General features: G+C 37.0%; 1 protein-coding gene across 1 annotated transcript in view; it reads left to right on the top strand.

Annotated features, from left to right (window-relative positions):
• The first annotated feature begins 1,231 nt into the window (after window positions 1-1,231).
• LOC139131858 (uncharacterized) overlaps window positions 1,232-26,624 on the top strand; it is a 36,247-nt gene continuing 10,854 nt past the window's right edge. The window contains exons 1-11 of the mRNA XM_070698150.1: window positions 1,232-1,467; window positions 1,698-1,789; window positions 2,165-2,212; window positions 3,180-3,289; window positions 8,877-9,079; window positions 10,039-10,202; window positions 11,082-12,569; window positions 13,599-13,855; window positions 17,184-17,241; window positions 24,775-24,929; window positions 25,709-25,910. Coding sequence (XP_070554251.1) covers window positions 2,167-2,212; window positions 3,180-3,289; window positions 8,877-9,079; window positions 10,039-10,202; window positions 11,082-12,569; window positions 13,599-13,855; window positions 17,184-17,241; window positions 24,775-24,929; window positions 25,709-25,910 — 2,683 coding nt within the window. The 5' untranslated portion in view covers window positions 1,232-1,467; window positions 1,698-1,789; window positions 2,165-2,166. The remainder of the gene's footprint in view (window positions 1,468-1,697; window positions 1,790-2,164; window positions 2,213-3,179; window positions 3,290-8,876; window positions 9,080-10,038; window positions 10,203-11,081; window positions 12,570-13,598; window positions 13,856-17,183; window positions 17,242-24,774; window positions 24,930-25,708; window positions 25,911-26,624) is intronic.

Here is a 26,624-nt window from a genome sequence, read left to right on the forward strand (position 1 = left end):
TGGTTTTAATGGGATGGGTCCTAATGTAAGATTGGATTTTTAGTCTTGCTGCTTACTGACAAAGCATATTTTACTGGTTTTATGCGGGCTTTCATGTTTCTGATATATCTGTATATTCACATATGATGGTACACTAGCACTGCGAGTATACCATCAAAGCCGGACACTCTCGCCATACTCGTAGGGCTAGGTGGTATACCTAACTGAAGTGTCTGTGTACGATTTTACTGGTTATGATTTCTATGAACCTATTTGAGTTACGGAAATATATACATTGATTGTTGCCGTTCATTGCATGGTCTTGACATAAAAATAAACAACGGTTAGTATTGTTTAGAACCTCTCTCAAGTTTTGAAGATAGGCTAATTAAAAACTACAGAGTAGCGAGCAAAAACTTCGTAAGCTTATAGGTTGCAGCGAGATGAAGTTTAGTCACGACGACCATTCTGCAATATATAAGTAAAAGGTTTCCATATAAAAACAAACGAGTTCCTTCATTGGTTTGTTGGTGGCGTACTTATACTTCTGCCTCCAGTCTCAGTCGAGTCCAGTCAGTCTTGGCCTCCAACTGATCAGTGGTGCCTCATGTGCCTTAGGCAAGCAGAATGGTGGCCAAGAACGGTGTTGCCAGAGTCAGAGAGGCAGTCTGGGGCTCGCCATATTATGATATATACGTGCACTTTAGAGCATATTGATTTCTTGAGGTGAAATCGATGGACTATGAACCTGTGGCATATATCTCTGATTCTCACATTAAATTTAACATGTTCATTGCTTTTCTCGTATACACCATGATCTGCTGCGAATCCGTAGCCTCTGCCACTCGGGTAGCTTGGTCATTGGAGTGGTAGGGCTACGATGTGTAATACGCAAATATCGCACAGGATACGGCCTTCGCCAGAAATTTTCAAAGACACAAATGTGACATAACTTTTCCCCACTCCCAGCAGAACACGTCAAGGAGTGGCAGGGCTCGTTTTCGCAGCAAATACACGATCAGAGTCGTCTCCATCCCCGCCAGTGGAAGGTCAAGTTCAAAGAAACACGGTCGGTGATCCCGAATTTGTCACTGTCATGTCATATCATGTGTCGTTGTTCAGTGAACTCTTCAGGCTGAGCTGCGCTTCTGGTGCCCTCATTTGTTCAATAGCATTCTGTCATGCGGAAATGAGATGACAGAACAGGTAGGTAGGTAAAGATTTGCGGCTATTTCTGTTTACACAGTTCTTCGTAATCATAGCTACCGTTGAACACACTGAGTCGCCGCTCATGACTCCAATTTTACACCATTGATCAATGCACAGAAGTCCCGGTTCAGTGGTGGCGAGTGATATGACACGGAACAAATCGCCTTGATTGGTCTGACATTGGGATTATCGTAATACTTGGGAATATTCCAAAGTTTACTTTTAAACATTTGATCCCTGAGGATCCGCAGACAGGCGGCAAGTGCGCTGGAAAGTAAGGTGAGAGACTTACTGACGTTTCAATCTCTCGAGAGATTTATTAAACCATAGAACCATACAGCTGTTACATTTACTGTACATTTTATATCCTACACGGTGTACACAGTACAGTTCGGTAGTATGTGCGGTACTGTAGCATACGCATATCGGAAGTAGGAGCAGCCCAGGGAATACCAAACTCTCAGCTTCTCAAAAGCAACACCATCAAATATTTTTTTATTTTTATTCAGACTATAGCCATGTGAATAAGTCTGGGCAAATGCTACGTGAAGACCAGCCCCACTTGTACAGCTTAAACTAGCAAATTTGCATTTAAACTGAGGTAGGTTACAAAACATTAGTGTGATTGCATTCACACAGCAGATCACACCTTTGCATTTTTCAGTCTCCCCTCTATAGCACTGCGAACAATGTTTAATATTCTTGGTTTCCCATTGTTACTCCACCGCTCACATTTCAAGTTGCTGCTGGTTATGATTTTTTGATTGATTTGAAAACTTTAAAATTATTCACCTTGAGTTTTGACCTCAAAAGTTCTGTGTGTAGGTCAAAGGTTCAAAACAGGTGTTCAAATTCCATCTTCCTTCATTTTCAGTCAAACCTTGACAACAACAAGCTAGTTTTAAATTCTCATCTCATAAATGTTGGAAACATCTGGAAGTATTTCTTTTAAAAAGTTTTTCCTCTTTTCCAACAGTGATGGCACCAATCAAAATCAAAGATACCTCAGCTCTCACAACCCCAGGTAAATATTTTTTTTTCATTTCCTTTTCCCTCCCAACAAAGATTGAGTCATAATTCAGTAAAAAATTTCGTCCTTACATTTATCTAGTTGACTTCATTTGCAGTCAATTCCAGAGTTCTTATATTTTGTGTCTTTGTTTTGACAAACAAACCAACAATCTCCACGAAAAGGAACCATCATATATCTATCGCCGGTGGACTGTGAATAATGAAATAATTTGCAAGGAAACAACAAGTTGCAATGTTAAATCGCTTGTTAGAGTAAGCTGTCGCTAGATTCTGTCCCATCAATGCAAATGAGATATAAACAGAACAATTCAGTGTTGTTGTCAGATGTACCGGGATTTTATTTTTTAGCAAGACAGCTAAATTGGGAGACCCTGATCAAGGTAATTTACAATTATCAATGTGAAATACATGTACATTGTATTTGCATTTTATTATTTTCAATTAATTTTAAGAACATGTTAGATTTAAAATACATTTATTTGATCAGAATTCAGCAAGCTTAGCATGCATGAAATTGAGAAATTGCCGGTGTAGAAAATTATCTATTAATCAGGTAACTTATACAGAAGTTGATAAACTCAAAATTCATTCAGATCAAGTAAATTGTACATAATTGTCATTAAACTTTACAACTGCTGGGACTGTTAATTTCTTCAAATAATATGAATGAGAAGTGCCGTGTTGTCCCAATCTGATGAGCATGATAACACAAACATCTACGGTATTGTAGGATTGGATGAATCTCTCTCTCTGCATGCTATATGTATCCCACGATGCTTTGGGTATCCAACACCGTCTTGATAAACAATGATTTTCTATTCAATATACAAAACTCTGATGTGGAAATGCAGGCAATGACTGCTTTGAAAATTAGGAGAGACAAGTCACCAAGTGATATATGTACAAAGTCATTTACACAACAATCAATGGAAGACAATAATTTTTTTGTTGTTCTCAAGATCCCGATGGAGATGATGGAGACAATTTGCTATTGATTATAATTATCGCTTCATGTGCATTTGTGGTGTTGGCCATTGTTACAACAATTATCATCGTCTACTGCAGGAAGGTAAGTATATATTCAGTGACTGAAAATTTGTATTGTTATGACTATCTGAAAAATTTCCTAAAATATTATGAAGATTAGTGAAGAAATTGCCGGGTCTTCTGTCATATAGACATATTTGTAACAGTGATGCAGACTTAGTTTTTCTACGCAGACAATCTATTCATTTGACAGTGGGTGTGGGCGCAAAGTTTATTTGAACAAAAACAGTTGAGTAAGAACATGTCCAATTTAAACTGGTTGTGTCTTGGTTTAACATCTTTTAAAGGCCGGGGACTTGATCCCCTGGATGAAGTTTGTTTTAGTCTTTGAGAGGATTATAAATTGTACTCTAGTGTGTCAATTTCCTGGCAAGATAATCTGATGCCAGGTCTTGATGTATCTTAATTTAAATCAGGTGACAAGTAGACCTTGATTAGAATTATGAGAAGGAATATTTTCTTGTTTTATTTCCTGGAGTGACGAAATCCGGGTGCCGACACATTGTACACTTGACTCACAGTAACAAAGTTCAAACTGTCAGAATTGTTTGTAGGGCTGTCTTTTGAAATAGCTCATAGTCCAGAAAGTAGCCTGTATCTCGTGGAATCTAGATGCTGAAAGGTCAGTTTGGGTGAAATATTGGTCATAAGACAGATTACAGTATTGAATTCTTTGTGAGAATATATTCAAGTGCATCTTTGCCATAGAAGAACGAATTGCACTTTGATAACCTATGACAGTTACAAATTGTAAAGTAGTTCCTGAGAGATTGGGTCATATAAGTCCTTGTGCAAAATAAGAAAGAAGGGGGGAAAGCTGTTTAAGGTGAAGACCTAATTACTCAACAGAATTAATGAAATATCGTACTTTCACTGTTTTCAAGTCATTCAGATGAATTTTCAGGAAAAGTTACTTGTACCATGCAAAATATGTCTTTATCGTAGATTTATACTAACAGTCAAAACATGTTTGTTTGCTCAAATAAGTTAAACTGCTGAAAAAGACATTTTTATATGGCCAGGCTGCCTTTGAGTTTTTCGTCATGACAAAGGTCTTGATGAATTATTGTACTCACATCTACTAAAGACACTGTTGAATTTCTTAAATTGTTGGCATTCATTCAACATTCTGTTCATTTGTGCACAGACCATTTTTTTACAAAGGGGGCTTTTTGCTGTATATCGCATTTCATATGCCCCAGCCTTTTACATTTTGTGTGTGATACTAAATTAATTTCTAAACATTTCATCCAAAAAATGAAAACTACAAAATAACATTTCAAGTCCAAAAAATAATATTTGAGATAACAAATTTTAAAGGTGATAATGACTTTGGATATTTTCAAAGACTCATTTTCGGTTGCATTTGGACTCATAATTAAGTTGACGTCCTGTGTGTAGAAATTTTATGAAAATTGTCATTAGAGATGCAAGTTTGTCAATGGCATCAAATATTAGTTGCATGTTTATGTCTGTAATTTCCCATTTATATGAAGGTCTTCACAAAAATTAACACTCAGTAACATTAATTAATTTCCCAAACTGATAAAGACAAAGTCATTTTCAGATAAGATTCATGACCCTTTTGATGCAATGTGTTAAATTACTTCACAAATTGTTCCTAACAGGACATGCTTAATGTATGACATCATAGTTCATTTAATTTCCTGTTATGATGTAACACTTTTGGTACATATTTGACTCTGTGAACATGTCGGGTTTGAATTTGATCCCAGGACACTTGTTAAATACTGAGTTTTTTTGTTCCTTTAACTTGTACTCTGAAATCCCATAAAACAACAGTAAAGATTTCATTATTTCAGGAGCTGAACCATGCAGCAGTTATAATTTTGAATTCTTTCTAACATTCCTGAATGACGCTTGATGAGCAAGACTGTCAAATATATCAGTAGCATTGCAAAGCAGTGCAAATAATGGCTTTGTCAATCATGTTTGTAGTCTGTATATTGAAAAAACCTGAATGCAGCAACTAAAAAATCTCATTAGATAACCAGGGTCAGTATCTCAACAGAAATGCCCTCATAAACCGTCCAGTCCAACTAAAATTAACCACCACCTCCGCCCCAGCCTATCAGCTGTTTCTTATCAATGTAAGGTATTTGAGATACCTCAAACACTGGAATTTTAGACATTCTCAGGATTTATGAACGATTTGGTAAATTATCTTTATAATCCAACCAGCTGCTGCATTTACTTTATTATTTCACGAAATTTAAACTGCTGTTTGTTAAGAAAGCAGCTAGTTGTTAAATGAACGAACAAATCAGAAAGATGGCATGGACATCGAGCGGTCTTGATTCACAATTCATATCTCAACAGCACAAACAGTTATTTTCAGGGTACTATCAATGGAATTACTAGATCATTACAGACATGCAGTACACCAGAGTTTGCATCAACGAAAAATTAGACAATACAGTAGCTATATTGTTGAAGTTGACTGTTAGAGACCTTTAGGCTGTTTATTTTCAAATAAAATACTTTTTCCAATCAGCATGAAATGTTCCACCTCCATTGTTGAGTCATCATATGGCATTTTCAAACCAAAGCTTGGATAAAATCTGTTCACATGTATCTACCATCATGTACATTTTCTAAACTTTTCCTATCTCAGTCCTATCCACATTTAAAATACATGAGCATTGTCTGAAATTGAGGTGACAGTTTAAATTAATTGAATCCATGCAATTTCTCATAAGTATTCAAAATTATATTCAATTGGTGAAACATCATGACAAATTATACCTGTAAACAAAAGTATGAGATTTGTGTATTTGACAACCAATAGGTCCTTACATTTCTCAGATCAGATTGTAAAATGCAATTTTTTTTCAAAATATTGTCAACATATGACAACTTTACACATTCAAGCAACAGCAGATACATTGTATTTTTACCATCAGTTTTCATCTTTCAAATTTGTGGAAATGTGTGAGTTATACCGGGGAATTGAAACTTACAGTTGATGGAAAATTCAAGATATAAAGTCTAGTATGTAACTCTGTATCTTTCCGCATCCCACTTCCCAGCTTTCACATCCTAAGGTACACTACTTCCGCAATGGTAGATCATCAATTGAGTCACATTTGTTCCACGTGACTTTTTCATCATTAAATCATACTTGGATTTATTCAATGTGTTGAAGTTATTTCTGTTCAAGAAGATGGGACAATTGAAACATCATGTTGCATCTTAGAAACAGTTTCAAAGGATTCTGCTCAAATTTAATGGGAGTATACTGAAATAAATGGCTGACCTACTTTTGTTGTCTCAAGAGTATGCGCTCCTCAGAGATGAATCATTGGCTTGAATGTTAAATCTCTATTTTTTTTGTAATGTTGAACCAATCCCTTTCTCCACTGTGTATATACCTAGTGAGGGTTCTTAGGGTTCTGTATATCACTTCTTATTGTAAAAATTCTTGAGGCGTCATGGGATTATTACAATATTTATTGTGCACTGCAGAGTAACTGTTAAAACATGTTAACTCATGTTAAGGGGTTAACTCCCATCTCTATAATCAGTTGGATGTTTATAGTTTAAATGTTTTTGTTTCCAAATTAGAAAATGCAAAATGTTATTCAACATGGAATATTTCTTGTATAATCTGCCCCAAATTAAGTCCAGTTTTCTGTGGATTGGCAGTGTCAGGGTGTATACCATCTTATCTATGGGCCAGGTAGGTCATGCGTTTATCAGAGTGGCATTCCAATGTCTCTCCGAACAGTGCAATCTGTCAAACACAAGAACAATTGATTCCCCAATTGATGCACGTAATACATGTGTTTATTCATATGAGTTGAGCTAAAGTTCACTCAGATCAAAACATGACACAGCTGTATTATAACTCAACACTATTTCCAAAAAAAATTTGAATTATATTGTCCAGCAGATATTTTCCATTGGTAAACACAGTTACAGTAAAAGACATTCAAGAAGGACCACAGAACATATATGAGACACAAAATTGCTTATCAACAGTCTTTTTCACAGGCGGGACAGTTGGAGTGATTTTGGCTACATGGTCCAGTATTTTTTTTACGAAGGCTAGATGTCTCTGAGTTTCAAGCTCTGGAAGATATGTAGAAGTCATAGGATGTAAATATATTTGCTGATTAAGGTTCATAATTAGTTTTATTAACTATAGTATTGAAACTATTTGTGTGAAACTGCAGACCTATAGCAAACTTTGTTTCACTTCGTTGTTGTAGTGGAAGTGATAGCAAACAGCCAGAGAATTGTGATTTCGGTTGCCATGGTGATTTTCACAGTAGGTTCACAGGCTGTTGTGTGATAAGTTCAGCAGGTTCTACTTGTAGTAGGCTTACAGAGGGGTTAATGTATGGATAAATGAGTATAGTGGTAACTAAGGGCTGTACTACAGTGGAGAAGACGTGCAGATGTTCTATGACAGACCATATTTCCCTCCATGGGCAAACTTAAAGGGACAAAGTCGGTCATTTTTCATGAATTTTGTTTGATGCAAGATACTACTTATATTGTTTGACACGTTGAAAGATACTGAATAAATGGGTGACCATGCATTATTCGACCCGGTAGACAAATTAAATAAAACCATCACGAAAATGAATTACCCCCGGTAATGGTCATGACCGCATTAATTCATTTTCACGATGGTTTCACATATCGTGTGTAAAATCTGGGTCGAATACATGCATGGTCACCCATTTATTCAGTATCTTTCAACATGTCAAACAATATAAGGTACTATCTTGCATCAAACGAAGTTCATGAAAAATGGGCGACTTTGTCCCTTTAACAAAATATGTCACAAGGTTCATACATGTATATGCAGTATTTGTCAAGTCTAGGATCTGGCCGTCATTTCCAATGCACTGAATGCAAAGCTTGATGTGAAGACAGTTGTGTCTGGTTGACAAATGTAATAGTATAGTCAATATCAAATGTTGTTTTCAACTCAAATTCCTCTTATTAGCCAATACCAAATAAACTGAACAATTCATTTTTATCTTGGAAATCTAGTGAGAAGTACGATGATAATGAACAATTTTAAAAGAAAATGTGAAAATGTTGTTATTGTGATCAGTTCTTACAAAAAGTACTTGTGAATGTTGACAACCATGTGCATCACATTGCAATGAAAAGAAAACTTTTAATATAATTTACTCATCGTGAAAATCTTATGTGTTATAAAATTAAATATTTAACCAACTGCAACTATTGTGATGGAGCAGTGTGACCATGGCACTTCAATGATATGTTTATTGGCATTACAGAATTTTTTGGTCCCGAATATATTATCTTAAACTGTTCACCCCTAATGTTAGTTAGCAGGTCCTCACTCTCCATTGATAACAATGGGTTTGGACCAAACCAATGGCACTGAAAGGGTTCAGTCAAGTAAGACTTGCAAACTTGCCTTAGCTTCATCACCTTCCATTGTATAATTATACCTGACATTATTTGTATCATTACCATAGCAACAATTCTGTCTCCTTGGTGATGAATATGTGCTGTAAAGATGATGTTGTCATCTAATGTCAGACTGATCATTTTTGTTGAGCAGCTGACAAATTATTGAATTGGACATCGTATTGTTGTTACAGAGGAGCAGATCATCCAATTCAACAACCATTGCAGAGTTAAGTGAACTGGACGACGGGAAAAAAGAAGACGAGGAACAAAAGAAACCCAAATCTAAATCTAAAGACAAAACAGCAAAGAAGAAAGGCAAAAAGAAGAAAAGCAACAAAGATGGTGATGATGATGATGATGTACAGCATTTTATGTTTGCACCAATAAAACGAAAGTAAGATCTTAAAATATCATTTTTGTGTAATTTTTGGATAATTTTTGTTGTAGAATTCAAATATTATGAAATCATCCTGTTTGTTGTGGCAAGTTTGTATTTTTAAATTAAATGCAGAAGTTAAAAATTAATTCATATACAGTCCAACTCTACAGCTGGACATGCCATATATGGTTTGATCATGTGACCTCAAGCTGTGAGTTACAATGCTATCTGTTGTCATGACAACGGGAAGAGCAATTGTCTTTTGCCTGCTCTTCCTGATCAATGTAATTTCACATTATGCACCATCATAATTGGATAATTTTCTTTTGTCTGACTTTCCATTCACTGGAAAGATTTTTTTTTTTATTCATAAAGATACATTTCTCTAGAAATCAAAAGTATTATAAAACTTCTTTGTGTGATTTTGGGCAAATTATTTACAGCAGCTCATAAGACTTTAGCTGATTGGCTGTTTTGACATACGGTGAAACAGAAAGCACAGGATGCAAGATTGCAGCTGGATGATTATACTGCCTTGAAATGATTCATTGTCTATCAAGGATATCCAGCAAACCAATATGGTACAATCTTCCAAGATGCTGCACATCAGTTCTGGTTTTCTGGCCGTCTTTTCTCACTGCATCACAATGTATAACTGGTTCACACTCCAAATTTACATAATTTTCATCCACTAATCATACATGATTCATTGTAATTCAGACAGTTTAATGATTAATTGTCCTTTTCAGTAACAAACTAGAGTGATTACTGCATATTTTCTGTTATATATTGATTGTACCTGATCCATTGTGGGATTATGGGTGTTGTTGGCTCTCTTTAAGAATTTATTCCTCAACAATTCTTTGCCTGGTATTGCACTCATGCAAGTCAAAGGCAGTTAATAGCAGAGGAAAGAAAATAAAGAAAGGAAATTTAGAAAAAAATGTGTTTTTATCCACTATACTACCACACAGATGCAGGGTGAGGTACAGTTATCGTGGTCCATCCTCTACGCATTTGGAGTTGAAAACTGGTGAAATTGTAACCATTGTGGAGGAGGACAACTACGGGCTCTGTAGAGGTATCATTGGAGACAGAGAGGGATGGTTTCCTTTCAACTATGTTGAAGAATATAAAGGTGAGGTTAAAGGTTATAGATATTGCTACAAAATCAATATCAATTATTAGCCTAGAAGTGTTTTGTCCACATATACAACCTTGTATGGCCTGCTACTTCATCTATAGCTGCATTCTTTAGAATGTTTATTTATGATGAATACGTGTGCATTAATACCCTTCATGTGAAAATAGCTGATTTATCAAGCTCTTGTCCACATGATTGATTGCCACATGAAGTTCCACATTCAAGTAAAATTTCAAAAAATGTCATCCTTCTACACTCATTACTTACCTGTCCAAATTCACTCGTTTCTCACCTGTCCAAATTCAAAATCTAACGAAATGATATTAATTTTCAGTAAGACTGACGGTCCTTCATCTTCTCCTATAGCATCAAACAACACGAACAATCTTACTCATAATTTATAATCAGGGCAGCAACTTAAGCTAATGCCATGGTACAAAGTACACACAGGGTACATGCTTGTTTCAAATGTTATATATAGGGGTTCAGTGCATATAATATCAGTAACGGAGAACAGTGTACTTTTGTTATGGAGACTACACAGTCATCTACCTGTACCACAGATCTTTGAGAATTTGTATATTCTCCGTGGTCATCTCTTTGAGTACAATATTCATTATTTGGACACTGAAAGTTGATAATTGTCTTTGTACTGAAAGATCCGTAGTTGTACTGCGAGTATTAAATTGTTCAAAATGTTACTTCATTGATTAATTAATAATTCAACAAATGAAAAATGGATTAATTGTCATGTAATTTACATGATGTTTGTAATTGAACAGAACATTTCTAAAACTGATCATGTATTGACTTACAACTTAGATAACATGTTTATTTGCGTGCATTCATCTCACTGTGTTTGACATATTACAGAGCCACAAACCTATACAAATGAAGCTTTTCAAGATGACGAAACAGGGATGGTCAAGACGGGAGAAGAGCGGCCCATCTCAGATGAAGACGACGTGTTTGTGACAACATTCAAACATGACAGAGAAACTGAAAATGTGACTAATGCGAAGCAGAAAGATGTCGGTGATAAAGATGATGGAAAGAGTTCACCTGATTCTGTTAATAAAACAGTGGTAATGGTTCATGCACAAGTGGAGGACAACAAAACAATAACGCCTCCTGAGATATCTGACCATGCCAAAGACAACGAAAAAAGTGAGCCGGCCAATGAGAAAGAGGAACGAAGTGCTCTTGATGAAAATGTTAATGAAGTTAAGGAGTCCTATCAAAGATACAAGGTCACGCCAGTTTCGGATGATTCCATTCTTGCAAGAGCTTCCAGCAAGAAAAAGAAGGGAGTCAGAAAACAGATTAGATTCAGTGAGACAATTGCGGAAATTCCAAGAAATAGCATGACAGGGGATGAGGATGCTGTAGAGTTGGAGAGAGAGGATGTGACTCCAGAAAGAAAGATTGATGACAGTGATAGTTCACCGGACAAGGATGTTACCACTGTTAATGTTGAGGGTCCTGCTTCGGAGTCTGAAATCGAAAAAACTCCAGTCAATGTGGAACAGCCCAGGGCCGCAAAACCTTTTGCTGTTTCTCAGAACATTACAAAGAATGTGAATAAGACACAGAACACAGAAAGGAATGATCTGAAGACAACTTCTGTTGTAGAGCAAAAGAAAGCTGAAACAGACAAGAAAGATGCAGAAACTATTGTTGTCTCACAAAGTGTGAGCAGTGAAAATGATAAGAAGCAGAAGACTGACAAGACAGATGATGACACTTCAGAAAAGAAAAGAAATGAGACATCACAAAATATGGATAAGATAGAAGTAGAGTCAAGCAAGAGTTCCAAAAGTAGTGTTGATGATAGTAATAAAACAACTTGGTCACCAAAACCAGCTGTGGCAGCAAAGCCAAAACCAAAGAAACCAGCACCTACTGGAACAATGATCGGCAATACTAGCAAGCAAGGAATGACACCTACACCAGTATCTGGTACACAACAGGCCAGTACAAAGGAGTCAAAGGGACTGGAATCATCCCATGACAAGTTTTCTGACCATCTGAAAGAACTTGCTGACCTTCTGAAAAAAGAAAGAGTAATTTCCAAATTAGAATCTGAATCAGAGGATGAAAGGAAAGCCGGTGAAAATGACAAGAATGAAACAAAAATTTCTTCTGTCAAGAGGTCGGAGGTCAGTGACAGTAGAAAGAACCCAGGTTTGGATGAAACTAAAAAAGGGGAGACTAACTTGAAGAGATCTGCCAGTAGTAAAAAGAGGAAAGCCCCTCCTCCTCCTCCTAAAGTTGCAGCTGCAGCTGCTGGTCATGGAGAGGTTGTAAAGAAACAAGATACAATCCCGGAAGTGATTGTCCATAAGGAAGAACCTAATTCAGGTGAGAGTACTGTAAACACTTTGATTAAGCTGCATGCTTTTTAGCAATTTCAGATGTTCATTGCAATCAGTGAATATAAATTTAGCCAAAAAGGCATCCTAACCATAGTAAATATAGGAAAAAATTTAAACTAGAGGCATGTTTTGTAATAATTATTGTATACATCTTTGATGCAGAGTGTTTGAGATGAAGACTAAAATGCAATTAAAATAAAAACAAAACATTGCTTTGTACATTTCTTTATCCTCCATAGGGTCACTTTCTATGCTCTGCATTTTTCACAAAGCAGTGTCTATGCATCTGAGCAAATCTAGCAGTCAGATCGGTTCAGGACTTTGTTTTGCTTATAATTCCAGGTGAATTTACAATTCTCAAATGGCTTTGTGGACTGAGTAATACATTAGCATTGAATAGTAAAGATGAATGAACGTAGGACCTGTAGACTGTTGTGGGCATACATGAGTATTGGATGGAGCTTGATTGTCCTGGGACCAGCAAGAGTTCAGGGGATTCTGTTCTCAGCTTAAATAATTAAAACTATTGCCCTTTCATACTTAGTTCAGGGCTCAAAAATAAACTTGTCTTCCCGTCGCAGGCTGGCACTCTGACTTGTAAGACAGGCTCTTTAAAAATCATATATACCGTATCTTGTAGATAGGTTGAAATTTTCACTCTTTTATAAGTATTCACATATTGCTTGACCTTATTAATACATGTAAAATTTCCAGTTCAAAATTTAAGCATGACTTTTTACATGCCAACCAATAATTATAAAAATAGTTTGAAAGAGATCAGTAATTTGGGTAGTATTTACCACTATGGCCGCCATATTAGAATATAAAATCAGTGTGTATTTAGGATTGGTATCTTGATGTGGATACAGTACATAATTTAATTTTTACCCGTCCAACTAATTGGCAAGGAAAAAACCATGGTACTTTAAGCCCTTGATTGAAAATGTTGGAAGCAATGGACAGATAATTTACTTCACTGTAAGACAGCGAGGTTTATATGTAATGTACATTACAGGTCAAACAGGACACAAGAGGGAGCCCCACGGCTATGAGAATGTGGGATTGCCTGGAACACCGTTTGTTCAACAGAAGACGTACAGAGCAATCTACAACTTTACCGGCAAAGGAGGAGGTGAACTCAATGTGGAAGTCAATGATTTGCTCATTGTATTGGAACGAGATCCTCAGGGCTGGGTGAAAGGAAGATTAGAGAAAAATGGTGAAAATGGATGGATTCCAGCAGCGTACATTGAAGAGTGGATGTATGACCAGGTAAGCAATAAACCATGAACTGAATATCACAAAATATTGAGAGCTTAAAAACATCAAGCAAGTGTATTTGTTAGCTGATATAAGACCTCTGTGGAGAAAATTAAGGTATTTTGAAATATCTTATAAACTTGATATGCTAATTTCTCCCGTACATTCACCACCAAATACCAAGCACACCGTTTACCACCTCATTACTATGACAAAATACAATAAAAGTAACGTTAGCTCTCTCAAAAATCAGGCAAGGGATACATCATGCAAGTTCAGGGGCCTATATTCTAGACATACATGTATCAGTGAGAAATGTCACACTTGTACAAATAATTTACTGCTCACTGACGAATTGACCACTCGTGTTCTGCCAATGTCTGTTCTCACCATATCACTACTTGGACGACCTCTTGTTTTGGTAGCTTCATCAAGTTGTTCAAGGTTATAATCAAAATATACCGGGGACTTTGAGTGTTTAGAATGTCAAAATGAGCAAGAGTTAATTTACAGATGCCAGGCAGATGATATTTTTTCTCATACGTGCTTTGCCAATCAAATCTTTAGGTTTCTATTAGTAGTGTATAGCCCTCAAGGATCTTAAAGTCAGGCTCTTGATCAGAATATCAACCCTGGCTTTAGTTAGTCAAATAGCTTGATTCAGACAAGGTATATGTTCAAATTTCAAGCGGTTTAGAATTCAACCAGTAGGTATTATTGAAGATTCAGATTTGAGGCAAATCTTTCTTACTATGTTTATCAATGTTCATGTTAAATTAATTCACCCCTCTTTGAAAATCCTGCAGTGTTCCCTAAATCCTTTTGCGAATTCTTGATATCACAAGCTCCATTGTGATTTTGGTACCATTTAAATGGCCTGATAACTTTGGTGAATTTTTCACCTGTTTTGTTTTATATGCCAATTGCCAGTTGAAAGCATATTGTAAACACTTACTATTTGGCTTGTCAACTGACTGTGTTATTGTTTATATTTGAATTCTAGTCCAGACCAGAATTCACTTGTCAACAATAAAATGCAGTCTACATACACAGGCTGAGTTGACTAGCTTAATACTGTGTATCTCAACATGCTCTGGCAAGTCAAGAAAGAAACTGTTGTTGACATTAAAAACAAAAATTATGAACAAATTGTCAAAACTTACGGCTGCTGGCCCTTTAAATTGTGATATATTTTTAACACCTGAGATTGAGAAGATAAAATCAAGGTCAAGAACTTCACAAAGAGCTAAAAAATTAGGTTAAAACATCCAATTTGATCATGCAGGTACTTAGTTTTCTGAATAGATGTAAATTTGTTCAGGGTTACCGCAGAACAAATTATTATTTGATGTAAGAATTATCCCCAGTATCACCTATCACCATGCATACCAAATTCTGTGAGAGTCCTGGAGTTATTGCATTGGAAATAAAAGAAATAAAAGAAGACCTATACTTTCTTAATGTACCTTCTTAAATGATATAAATGAAATTAACACAAATGTGTCAGGAAAAGAAAGAATAAATGACAGCTTTATTGAATTTACAAGGTAATAATTAATTGCTTCACAATTGATTTGTCATTTCAGAGTATCCAAGCAGCTTTCATCATTTGCATATTTCTCCATGTTACATTGCATAACTGTCATGGTTACCAGCAAGCATTTCCACCTGCCGCTCACCCATGTAGTTTGAGTTCTCAGTGGTTGAACCAGTCACACGGCATGGTCCACCCATGCAAGTCCCAACTGTTATCAACCATCACATAAAATGCATTTGCTGCTCATCTTTCATAAGATCAGTAAGTATAGTCAGAAAGTAAGACAGTATCATGAGTCACATGATAACATGCTTATTTTGATATTGTAGCAAATGCTGACTTCCAGTCTTCTTTAACCCTTTGAACCCGGCTCGGACAGAAATGTCCGATGACGTCATAGAGTACCAGGGGTCAGGGTGCAAAGGGTTAAGCTCATCTTTTAATGGTATCTGCATAATGTAACTTTAAATAGTCTCTTTCCAGTTTTTTGAGTGTATAATAGCATATTTGTCCAGTTGTGCATATGTACAGCATGTAGAAATACCTGTTTGCATTTACTTTTGCCAACATGATGTGTACATATTTACTGGTCGCATTGTTATAATAAAAAATTAAATTTCTTTCCAGACATGAATTCATTTCTTTCAGCAGTAAAATGCTGAACTGCATAACTTTGGTGTGTTTTGCAGTATTTTTCTACTGATGATAAAATGCTGTTATCTCCTTTTATTTCCAAAGTCATGTCAAAATGCACAGCTGTTAACTTGACAATATAGGTTGTATGTGTTATCGTTGACAACTAAAATTCAGCCCGGACGAGAATTCATTTGACAGCAATACTATTGCATTTTGAACTCAATGCATCATGCTGACAAGCAAAGACTTTGTATTTCAATTTACATTATGGAGGAGAATAAGGACATATGTGCTAAGTGAAAGTGTTTTGTAGAACAAAAATAATGTTAATACCATTAGAAGTTACAGCTATAGTTGCTATCTTACAAGGAGTGCACATTGTCAAGTATATTGGAATTTACTGGAAGAGTAATTAGCTCAACATCGTCATTTGGTCTAAAATACATGTACTTGTTCAATGGTCCGTCAGTTGTTTTGACAAGCAAGAGGCTGCAATCAAACCATTCTATACAAAAAGACTATAGAATTACATGGCAGAATATTTGCTTTTACAAAGCACATGCCAGTTTTTAAAATTTGATTGAAATTGGTGGTATTTGTGGTCCGTTAGCTGTTACTAATTAAGGTTTCAAGAAACAAGTGAATTGAAAATACAATAATTGTAAGTTGTGGAAAAAATTTCAACTGATTAGATACTACAGACAGCTAACAAAGGAATTTAGCCAAAGTTAAGGGTTTTTTTTTTGACATGTGACATATACATTTATCGATTCAATGCATTCTGGATCATGTGATCGCTTGATATCTGATTATCATCTGAGATTCTTGAGTATAAGTGGCACCAATATCACTACCATTGCCCATCATTGACAGAAGTCAACTCAATCATTGCCACAAATGATAGATATAAAGTTAATTATAGTTGAACAACAAGTCAACTAGGCAGATATGCCTAATTGGTTGATCAAGTAATTAGTTTATCGATTCTGTGAAGTTATTAGCCATCTAATTGCTGAGGAGCCTTAATTTTTAGATGATTGTCACAGAACAAGGGTCTACCAGTGACTACTATAATAATTTTCTTATCTATCTTGTGGTTAAAATATTATTAAAAGTAATTTAGAAAAAAACTTTCAAAAAATTAATATCATATCTTTCTCTTTGTAGGGCGAGGACAAGATATATGAAGAGTTTTACCACAATGACTTTGAAGAGGAGGGAATTGGTAAGTAGGGAATGCCATGCACACTCTGAATATATGCTGTGCTTGTAAAATCTAAACGCCAATATTGCACCACCATGGTTTGATCAAATGCCATTGAATGTTATGGTGACTCAGTTCACCAGGAATTTAGATGAAGAGTTTAAATTCAATCACTGTGACTTGTACCATGATTCCACACTGTTGTCAATCTGTGTCATCTTCACTCATCACATGACCCGGACCAGTGTAGGTCAGGTTTGATTCCAAAACTGATAGTGAAAAAGTCACAAACACAGATTTGTTAGATACTGGCAATAGATGGAGCATTCCTTGATGAGCCATTTGTGTGATAAAACTGTTTACAATGTACTGTTGATCTTGCTAAATGTAGTTCAGCTCAGTGTACTATCAGTGTCATCCCGTACATGATGTTGCCATGGTTACAAATAACATTGGCGTCACTTAGTTGTACTACGATAGTTTACAAAGCCAGTCAACTACACGTACTCCGTACCTCAGCCTCCAGTCTTCATAGTAAAAAATTGGCCGACTAGCGGGAAATACAGTACTCGTTAAAATAAAGAGCAAAGTTAAAACAAATACAGTAAAATACTAACCGACCAGCGGGAGATAAAACACTTGCAAAGCAGAGAATAAAAAGCGCAGACGTTTCGGGTGCAACCCTTCATCAGTACTAAAAACTCGCTAGAGAAACGTGAAAACACAAGAAAGAAAAACAGCCAATCAAACAAGGGAACGATCAAACGCGTTAAAATATGCATTCATACCGGCTGGTGCCAGAGTACCGAGTTTAAAAATAGTGGCCTGTTCGAGTTTATGGCGGGTAGAGTCTGTGGTGGAGATTATAGCAGACACTGCCATGTCGGACCGACCGCGGTGGGGTGGTGTACAAAAATGCTTGGCCACCGGATATGCGAGCTTGTTGTCGGTCACAGTGCGAAGATGTTCAGCAAAGCGATCGCCTAGGCGACGCTTTGTTTCGCCAATATATAGCATGCTGCAGCGTCTGCATTTGATACAATAGATGATATTAGCCGACGTGCATGTGAACACGCCGGAAACATTGACTCTACCACGCGGGCCCTGAATGAAGTTGGTTGTAAAAGTATGTGGGCAGGTGTTACATACTCGACGGCCACATGATGATGTTCCAGTAGCACAATCGTGATTAGGTAAACTGGAACGCACCAGCCGGTCTTTGATGTTCGTGTCACGTCGAAATGCCATGATGGGAGGTACGGAAAAAATATCTGTGTGTTGGGGGAGTTGGTTAAGATGGAAAACTCCTCAAAGATGATTTTACGGATTCTATGATTAAAAGGATGGTATGTTAATACAAGAGGAATGCGATCGCATTGAGAACGGGTAGTTGACTTTAACGCGTCCTCCTGCGTTAATGGTTCAACGCGCTCTTTGGCTTTGTCCACTACAGAGCGGGGATAACCCCGAGCCGAGAACCAAGTGCTAATAGTGTCAAGCTGCTGCTCAAAATCCTTTTGGTCAGAGCAAATGCGCCGAGCGCGTAGAAACTGTGAAAATGGAATGGATTCCTTGCACCGACGGGGGTGAGCTGAGCTGTATAGAACATATGCATGAGAGTCTGTGGATTTATAATGTATGGAGGTAGACAGCGAGTCCTCATTGATATAAACTGATATGTCAAGAAATGCAACTGATATGTCTGAAATAGTGGAAGTAAATTCCAGTGCGGGGTGAAAATGTGAAACGAAATCAATAAAATTATCTAATTCTGTGCGTGAACAAGATGCTGCACCAAAGCAGTCATCAATATACCGTTTAAAGAGCTCGGGAATGTGACCGGTATATGTTTGTATTATCTGTTTTTCGATGTAACCAACGAATAAACAAGCGTAAGAAGGTCCCATGCGTGTACCCATGGCAACACCGCGAACTTGTGTGTAGAATTCACTATTAAAGGTGAAGCAATTTAAAGTTAATACTAATTCAGCTAAGCGAATTAAAACGTTTGTGGGTGGATCCATAACGTCGCGTCGGTCAAGAAAATATGCAAGGGCCTGGAGACCATCCTTATGAGGGATGGAAGTATAGAGGGCCTTAACATCAAGTGTGAATATATATCTATGGGTACCCGTAAACTTAAAGCTGTTGAAGATCTTGATGGCATGAGATGTGTCTTTGACAAAAGTGGGGAGTGTATTAACGATGCCGGCAAAAATATTGTCAAGGAATGTTGAGATGAGTTCGGTAGGGCAGGAACAAGCAGAGACAATGGGGCGGCCAGGATTACCGGTTTTATGGATTTGGGTAGTAAGTAAAAACGGGACGTGCGTGGATGTGAGATGATCAATGATTTTGCATCGTCGGGCAGAAGTTTATCATGAACTAGATCACTGATTGTACGTTTGACGATATTATTGTGTTTATTGGTGATGTCGGTGTCAAGATGTTTATAGAAAGATGTGTCAGAAAGTTGCCTTTGTGCCTCAGTAATGTATAAATCTTTACGCCATACTACCACAGCCCCTCCCTTATCGGCAGGCTTAATTATTATGTTATCGTTGCGAGATAAATCGCGCAGAGCCTTGTATTCAGCTTTAGAGATATTGTGTGTTTTTGATTTACTGGTGTTGTTGATCAGGCGGTTAATTCTGTGTTGACAAATGTTGATGTAAGAGATCAAGTGTGGGGTTACGTCCTGAAGGGGGAGTCCAAAAGGACTCGCGTTTATTAATGTTGGTAGAATATGGGTTGGGTCCATTGTCGGAACCATTAGCTGCTGAGTCATCAGTCGTATCTGATTGACGTTCATGAAAAAATTCCTTCAAGCGTAAACGGCGAAAGAAAGAATGCACATCGTGACGTGAGGTGAATTCGTCGGTTGAGTTACGGAGAGGGATGAATTTCAACCCTTTCGACAGAACAGAACGTTCGGAATCTGAAAGGGGCAGGTCGGGAGGAATGGTGACAACAGGTGTGATTTGCGATGAATTCGGCGTGGTGTTTTGTCGAGTAATTGTCGGAAATTTATCAACCAAGTTTAGAATCTTTTTTAACTTTGGAGATGTTAAAAACTTGTGAAGAGACTCATTTTCCTTACGTATGTATTGTATGATATTCCTGTAAGTGGTGGGTGCTACAAGAGAGGAAAGAGTGCGTTTCGTTTGACAAATAGAAGTTGTAAAAAAAGAAACACGTTGACGCATGTGATTGAGAGTAACTCTAAAATACTGCCAAGAAAATTTGTTAGACAGGAATTGTATACGTTGACGATAATGAGAATCAGCTGGTGTAAAAATGGACGGCTGTACGTGAATATTGAAACCAGAGGGCAAGCAACGGTTACGGTTGCATGTAGAAAGAAAGGAGACATGACTACAGAAACGGGTTTTTGCAAATGTGTATTTGGCCAATCTGAAGCCATGGGAGCTGACGTCAGGATGCAAGGAGGACAAAAAGTTTTCACAGATGATAAAGACCGAGTTTCAAGTTGTTTAATAGACGGCCATACACACAATATCTCTAAAGACGGAATACAAGCCTCTGCGCGATTTATCTCGCAACGATAACATAATAATTAAGCCTGCCGATAAGGGAGGGGCTGTGGTAGTATGGCGTAAAGATTTATACATTACTGAGGCACAAAGGCAATTTCTGACACATCTTTCTATAAACATCTTGACACCGACATCACCAATAAACACAATAATATCGTCAAACGTACTATCAGTGATCTAGTTCATGATAACCTTCTGCCCGACAATGCAAAATCATTGATCATCTCACATCCACGCACGTCTCGTTTTACTTACTACCCAAAATCCATAAAACCGGTAATCCTGGCCGCCCCATTGTCTCTGCTTGTTCCTGCCCTACCGAACTCATCTCAACATTCCTTGACAATATTTTTGCCGGCATCGTCAATACACTCCCCACTTTTGTCAAAGACACATCTCATGCCATCAAGATCTTCAACAGCTTTAAGTTTACGGGTACCCATAGATATATATTCACACTTGATGTTAAGGCCCTCTATACTTCCATCCCTCATAAGGATGGTCTCCAGGCCCTCGCATATTTCTTGACCGACGCGACGTTATGGATCCACCCACAAACGTTTTAATTCGCTTAGCTGAATTAGTATTAACTTTAAATTGCTTCACCTTTAATAGTGAATTCTACACACAAGTTCGCGGTGTTGCCATGGGTACACGCATGGGACCTTCTTACGCTTGTTTATTCGTTGGTTACATCGAAAAACAGATAATACAAACATATACCGGTCACATTCCCGAGCTCTTTAAACGGTATATTGATGACTGCTTTGGTGCAGCATCTTGTTCACGCACAGAATTAGATAATTTTATTGATTTCGTTTCACATTTTCACCCCGCACTGGAATTTACTTCCACTATTTCAGACATATCAGTTGCATTTCTTGACATATCAGTTTATATCAATGAGGACTCGCTGTCTACCTCCATACATTATAAATCCACAGACTCTCATGCATATGTTCTATACAGCTCAGCTCACCCCCGTCGGTGCAAGGAATCCATTCCATTTTCACAGTTTCTACGCGCTCGGCGCATTTGCTCTGACCAAAAGGATTTTGAGCAGCAGCTTGACACTATTAGCACTTGGTTCTCGGCTCGGGGTTATCCCCGCTCTGTAGTGGACAAAGCCAAAGAGCGCGTTGAACCATTAACGCAGGAGGACGCGTTAAAGTCAACTACCCGTTCTCAATGCGATCGCATTCCTCTTGTATTAACATACCATCCTTTTAATCATAGAATCCGTAAAATCATCTTTGAGGAGTTTTCCATCTTAACCAACTCCCCCAACACACAGAATATTTTTTCCGTACCTCCCATCATGGCATTTCGACGTGACACGAACATCAAAGACCGGCTGGTGCGTTCCAGTTTACCTAATCACGATTGTGCTACTGGAACATCATCATGTGGCCGTCGAGTATGTAACACCTGCCCACATACTTTTACAACCAACTTCATTCAGGGCCCGCGTGTAGAGTCAATGTTTCCGGCGTGTTCACATGCACGTCGGCTAATATCATCTATTGTATCAAATGCAGACGCTGCAGCATGCTATATATTGGCGAAACAAAGCGTCGCCTAGGCGATCGCTTTGCTGAACATCTTCGCACTGTGACCGACAACAAGCTCGCATATCCGGTGGCCAAGCATTTTTGTACACCACCCCACCGCGGTCGGTCCGACATGGCAGTGTCTGCTATAATCTCCACCACAGACTCTACCCGCCATAAACTCGAACAGGCCACTATTTTTAAACTCGGTACTCTGGCACCAGCCGGTATGAATGCATATTTTAACGCGTTTGATCGTTCCCTTGTTTGATTGGCTGTTTTTCTTTCTTGTGTTTTCACGTTTCTCTAGCGAGTTTTAGTACTGACGAAGGGTTGCACCCGAAACGTCTGCGCTTTTTATTCTCTGCTTTGCAAGTGTTTTATCTCCCGCTGGTCGGTTAGTATTTTACTGTATTTGTTTTAACTTTGCTCTTTATTTTAACGAGTACTGTATTTCCCGCTAGTCGGCCAATTTTTACTGTATTCCTTCACACTTGCTGCAGTTTTTATCCTCTTTTGAGGTCATTTGTAATTCTCCAGTCTTCATATATTGACTAGAGTCAATGATAGCAAATCGCTGAAGAATTTCTTTATAAAAGTACAGGTGTAATTGCTTTGGGCTTCTACTTTGCAGATTATCCTAACATATACAATGTAATTGATACAACCAATTTCCAATTTACTTGAGCAGAAGAAGTTCAAAGCCTAATTGTCCCATTAATGTCTTTTCATATGCCCAAAGGGCCTTTCCGGATGTTTGCCAAATTGATCACCCACCAAACATTGTATTGACTCAATTTCTGCCGTTACAATATACCCCCAGTTTCCTCATTAGGACTTCATTGTGATGCAATAAAAGCAGTCCTTTGTGTTCAGCGGTGTCCAAAACCCATTTGAAACATGAATAGTTGTGAAATCCTCTCCCATTGTCATCACAACACTTATTTACAATGACAATTACAGGGACAATACCTGTTGAACGTTTCATATTTTTCAGGTTCAGTTGCTCTAATCTGCACTTTGTTGTTCTGCCACAGAAGACATTGTGTAATGCTTGAAAATCATCTTTGCAACCTTTTCAAATAAATTAAGTGTAAATTTGACTGGTAGAAAATTCAATTTCAGCCCCTTGACTGAGATTCTTGATCGTGAAATGAGATTCAAATCCTGAGTGACCAATTAACATAGAGAAGCCATAATGGAGAACCACCACTTTGGCCACTAGATATGATGAAGTTTTTGTAAAATATTACCAAAAGCTATAGAGCTGCTGTCCCCAACATGAATTTCAGTGGCACTTTTAGAGATACCCTCTTTTATTGGTAAATACACTACATGTACAGCATAGAATTTGATTTAGTTTCCATAATTATCGGCATTTCTATGATGTCTGTACTTTTGTGAAACAGTTCATGTCCATGAAGTCATGTTGTGTATTTTGCTTGTGTATGATAAGACCCTAAGTGAAAGTCTAATGCATGATTTTTTCAAGTATTGTTTAAACAGTCAGTGATGTACTGCAAGGGTTGTCAACATTTACATAACATCACAAATGATTTGACCGTCATCTTACAAAAACTGCCTGCTCATAGATTTATAAAAATATGATTGTCAAAGATGAAGGACAGTTACCTTAGACCTGGCAGTTATGTTTTTGTGTTTACGTCATTCCAAATGTCTTAAATTGAAGTTTATTATGTATCAGGGACAAACATCAAAAGTTTTTAATAGAAGTCTTTTTATTTTAGAAAATGCAGAATGTTGTCTAAAGTTGCTGAGGAAAAATTAAGTGGCTGAGCTCTCACTTTTTGTTAATGTGTTCTCATTAGTGCAAATTATCAAAAACTTTGATATGCATTCTGGCAGTTCTTGAATTATGATTGTTTTTCTTGCAAATTTGCATGTGAAATAAAAGAAAGTCATCAAAGGGCCATTTATGCTAACTTTTTAGGACTTATTTACTATTTTTGTTTTCGATCTCAACCGTGATTTTTTGTTCTCGTGAGATACACAGTATTCAGCTTGTCAACTCAATCTGTGCATGTGTAAACTGCATTGTTATTGTTGACAAACAAATTCTTGTCTAGACTAGAATTCACATGTAAACAATAACAGTTCATTTTACACACATAGACGCTTTGTTGATAAACTAATTAGTGGGTATTTCAAATTTCTTTTGGAGTAGAATAAGAACTTGCAATTGAAACACAAAATGAAACAATGAAAAAAAATCATAAAAATTAGAGTTGCTGGCCATTTAATACAATCATCTTGCATCATTTTATTTGCCCAAAGCAGTAACTTTTAGTCACTTTTTTAAGCCTCTATCCCTACCCATCAAAGGCAATCGCTCTGAATAATTTTAACAAAGTGTCCAGTTAAATCATCAGGCTTTGCAAGTTGATATTCATCAATGCTGATTTTCCATTTTCGTATTTGATCAACAGAATACAAGGCTGTCTGTAGCTACCGTGGTAACAGCGACATTGAACTGTCATTTAACGTTGGTGATGTCATATTTGTATTGGAGGAATGTGACAATGGATGGTGGCGTGGTATCCATGACAACATACAAGGATGGTTTCCTGGTTCTCATGTGGAGGTTTGTCTACCTACCCATTATGGCCACTGACATCAATTAAAAATATCAACAGTTTACATGTTTTCTCGAATCCATCAATTTTAAGGTAATATGGGCCTGAAAATTGGAAAGACATACTTTTGGTCAAACTTTCAGTAAGAAAACTTTAAACCATTCCATTTCGAAGCCAAGAATAAAAATCAGGGGTGACCTCTTGAAATTTTGGTCCAGAGAATACAAATGACTCAAATGTTTACAGTCTTGAAATTCAAAATACAATGTAGTTACAATCCCTGTGTTACCTCTCTTGGGTAAAAATGTTGATTTTCACAAAAATTAGCCATTGAAAACTTTATTTACTCTGTGAGCTTCCAAGCAAACCTTTACAAGAGGTGGACAAAAAGTTTTGTAAAAATTTTAGAGTCCAAATATCTGTCCATACAGGGCAACTTCACTTTCATGCATATGTACCATATCACACAACATTTTGTAATGCTATGAAAAAAATAATTTACCTCAATCAAACTTTTTGATATTTGGGTTAACATTTTTATGCCTGATTCTCAGTCATTTTTGATTGACCAATCTTCATCAATTTACCTTATCCACTGCAATGCACCTCTTAATTTTATGCATTTCCTGATTAGGGTGATACTCTTAATAATAATATAACAATAATAAAATAAATAACAATAATAATAATAATTATTATTATTATTATTATTATTATTATTATTATTATTATTATTATTATTACAACTTTTTAAATCACCTTCCATTTGACCTTGATTCCATCATAGTTGTGTGAGACTAGTGACACTGGTTGGACAGACGCCACAAGTTTTGACAGCGACTGGTTCTTTACACCCCAGCCGACACCGGCAGGCTCAACAACACAGAGCTTCCACTGGGAAGGAATAACGCCGGTAACCAATGGCGGCAAAGGACATTATGGAGATTTTGAAATTATACCACAGCTGTATGAAGCAATGAAGGCTAGAGGTAAATATCTTGATAAGTGGTTCAGTGAATTTTATGAGTATGATTTTTATGAGTATTTTATGAATATGAGTGATGTGACAGCAAATGCTGAAGTTTTGAAGGGTATGTGATATCAAGTAGCAAAATTGATGGCTATAGATTGCATACAACTTGAAAGTGAAATTTTTAAAACTTTTTACATACTTTATCATAAGAAACTTTAAAAAAAAAACAATTTCATTGCGGCAACTTCATAATTTTAATGAAAATCAGGTCATCTCACGTTTTCAAATTTGAGAAACCTTAAATTTACAAGTCTTGTAAATTCACAATGGCATGAACTCCATGCCAACTGTATACAAAAAAAATAAATCTCGTAAAAGTTTCGAAATGAGTTCACAAAAGCTTAGAAAGAATATGATTTTCGGAGCCAAGAAATCTCTTCTAAGGCCCAAGTAAGATTGACAAAGGAAGCAAGAGTGGAGAGAATTGAATAATTGAAATTGTGGAATGAACAGCCTGCTTACTTGTGCCATATTCGGTGTGTCACTCAAAATATGATGTGTTCAAATATAGCACTGACTATGCATTTCATGGCCTGAAGTTGAAAGTAGACAATACACAGAAAAAAACAGAGAAACTGTTATTATACTGATATGAAGAAGCAATTTGAAGCAGTGTCAAATGTGACTGCAGTTGAAACAACAGATAATACTAGAATTGTTGAATAAAATT

Source organism: Ptychodera flava, chromosome 4 (genome assembly GCF_041260155.1).
Source record: "Ptychodera flava strain L36383 chromosome 4, AS_Pfla_20210202, whole genome shotgun sequence".
Classification (NCBI taxonomy): Eukaryota; Metazoa; Hemichordata; class Enteropneusta; family Ptychoderidae; genus Ptychodera; species Ptychodera flava.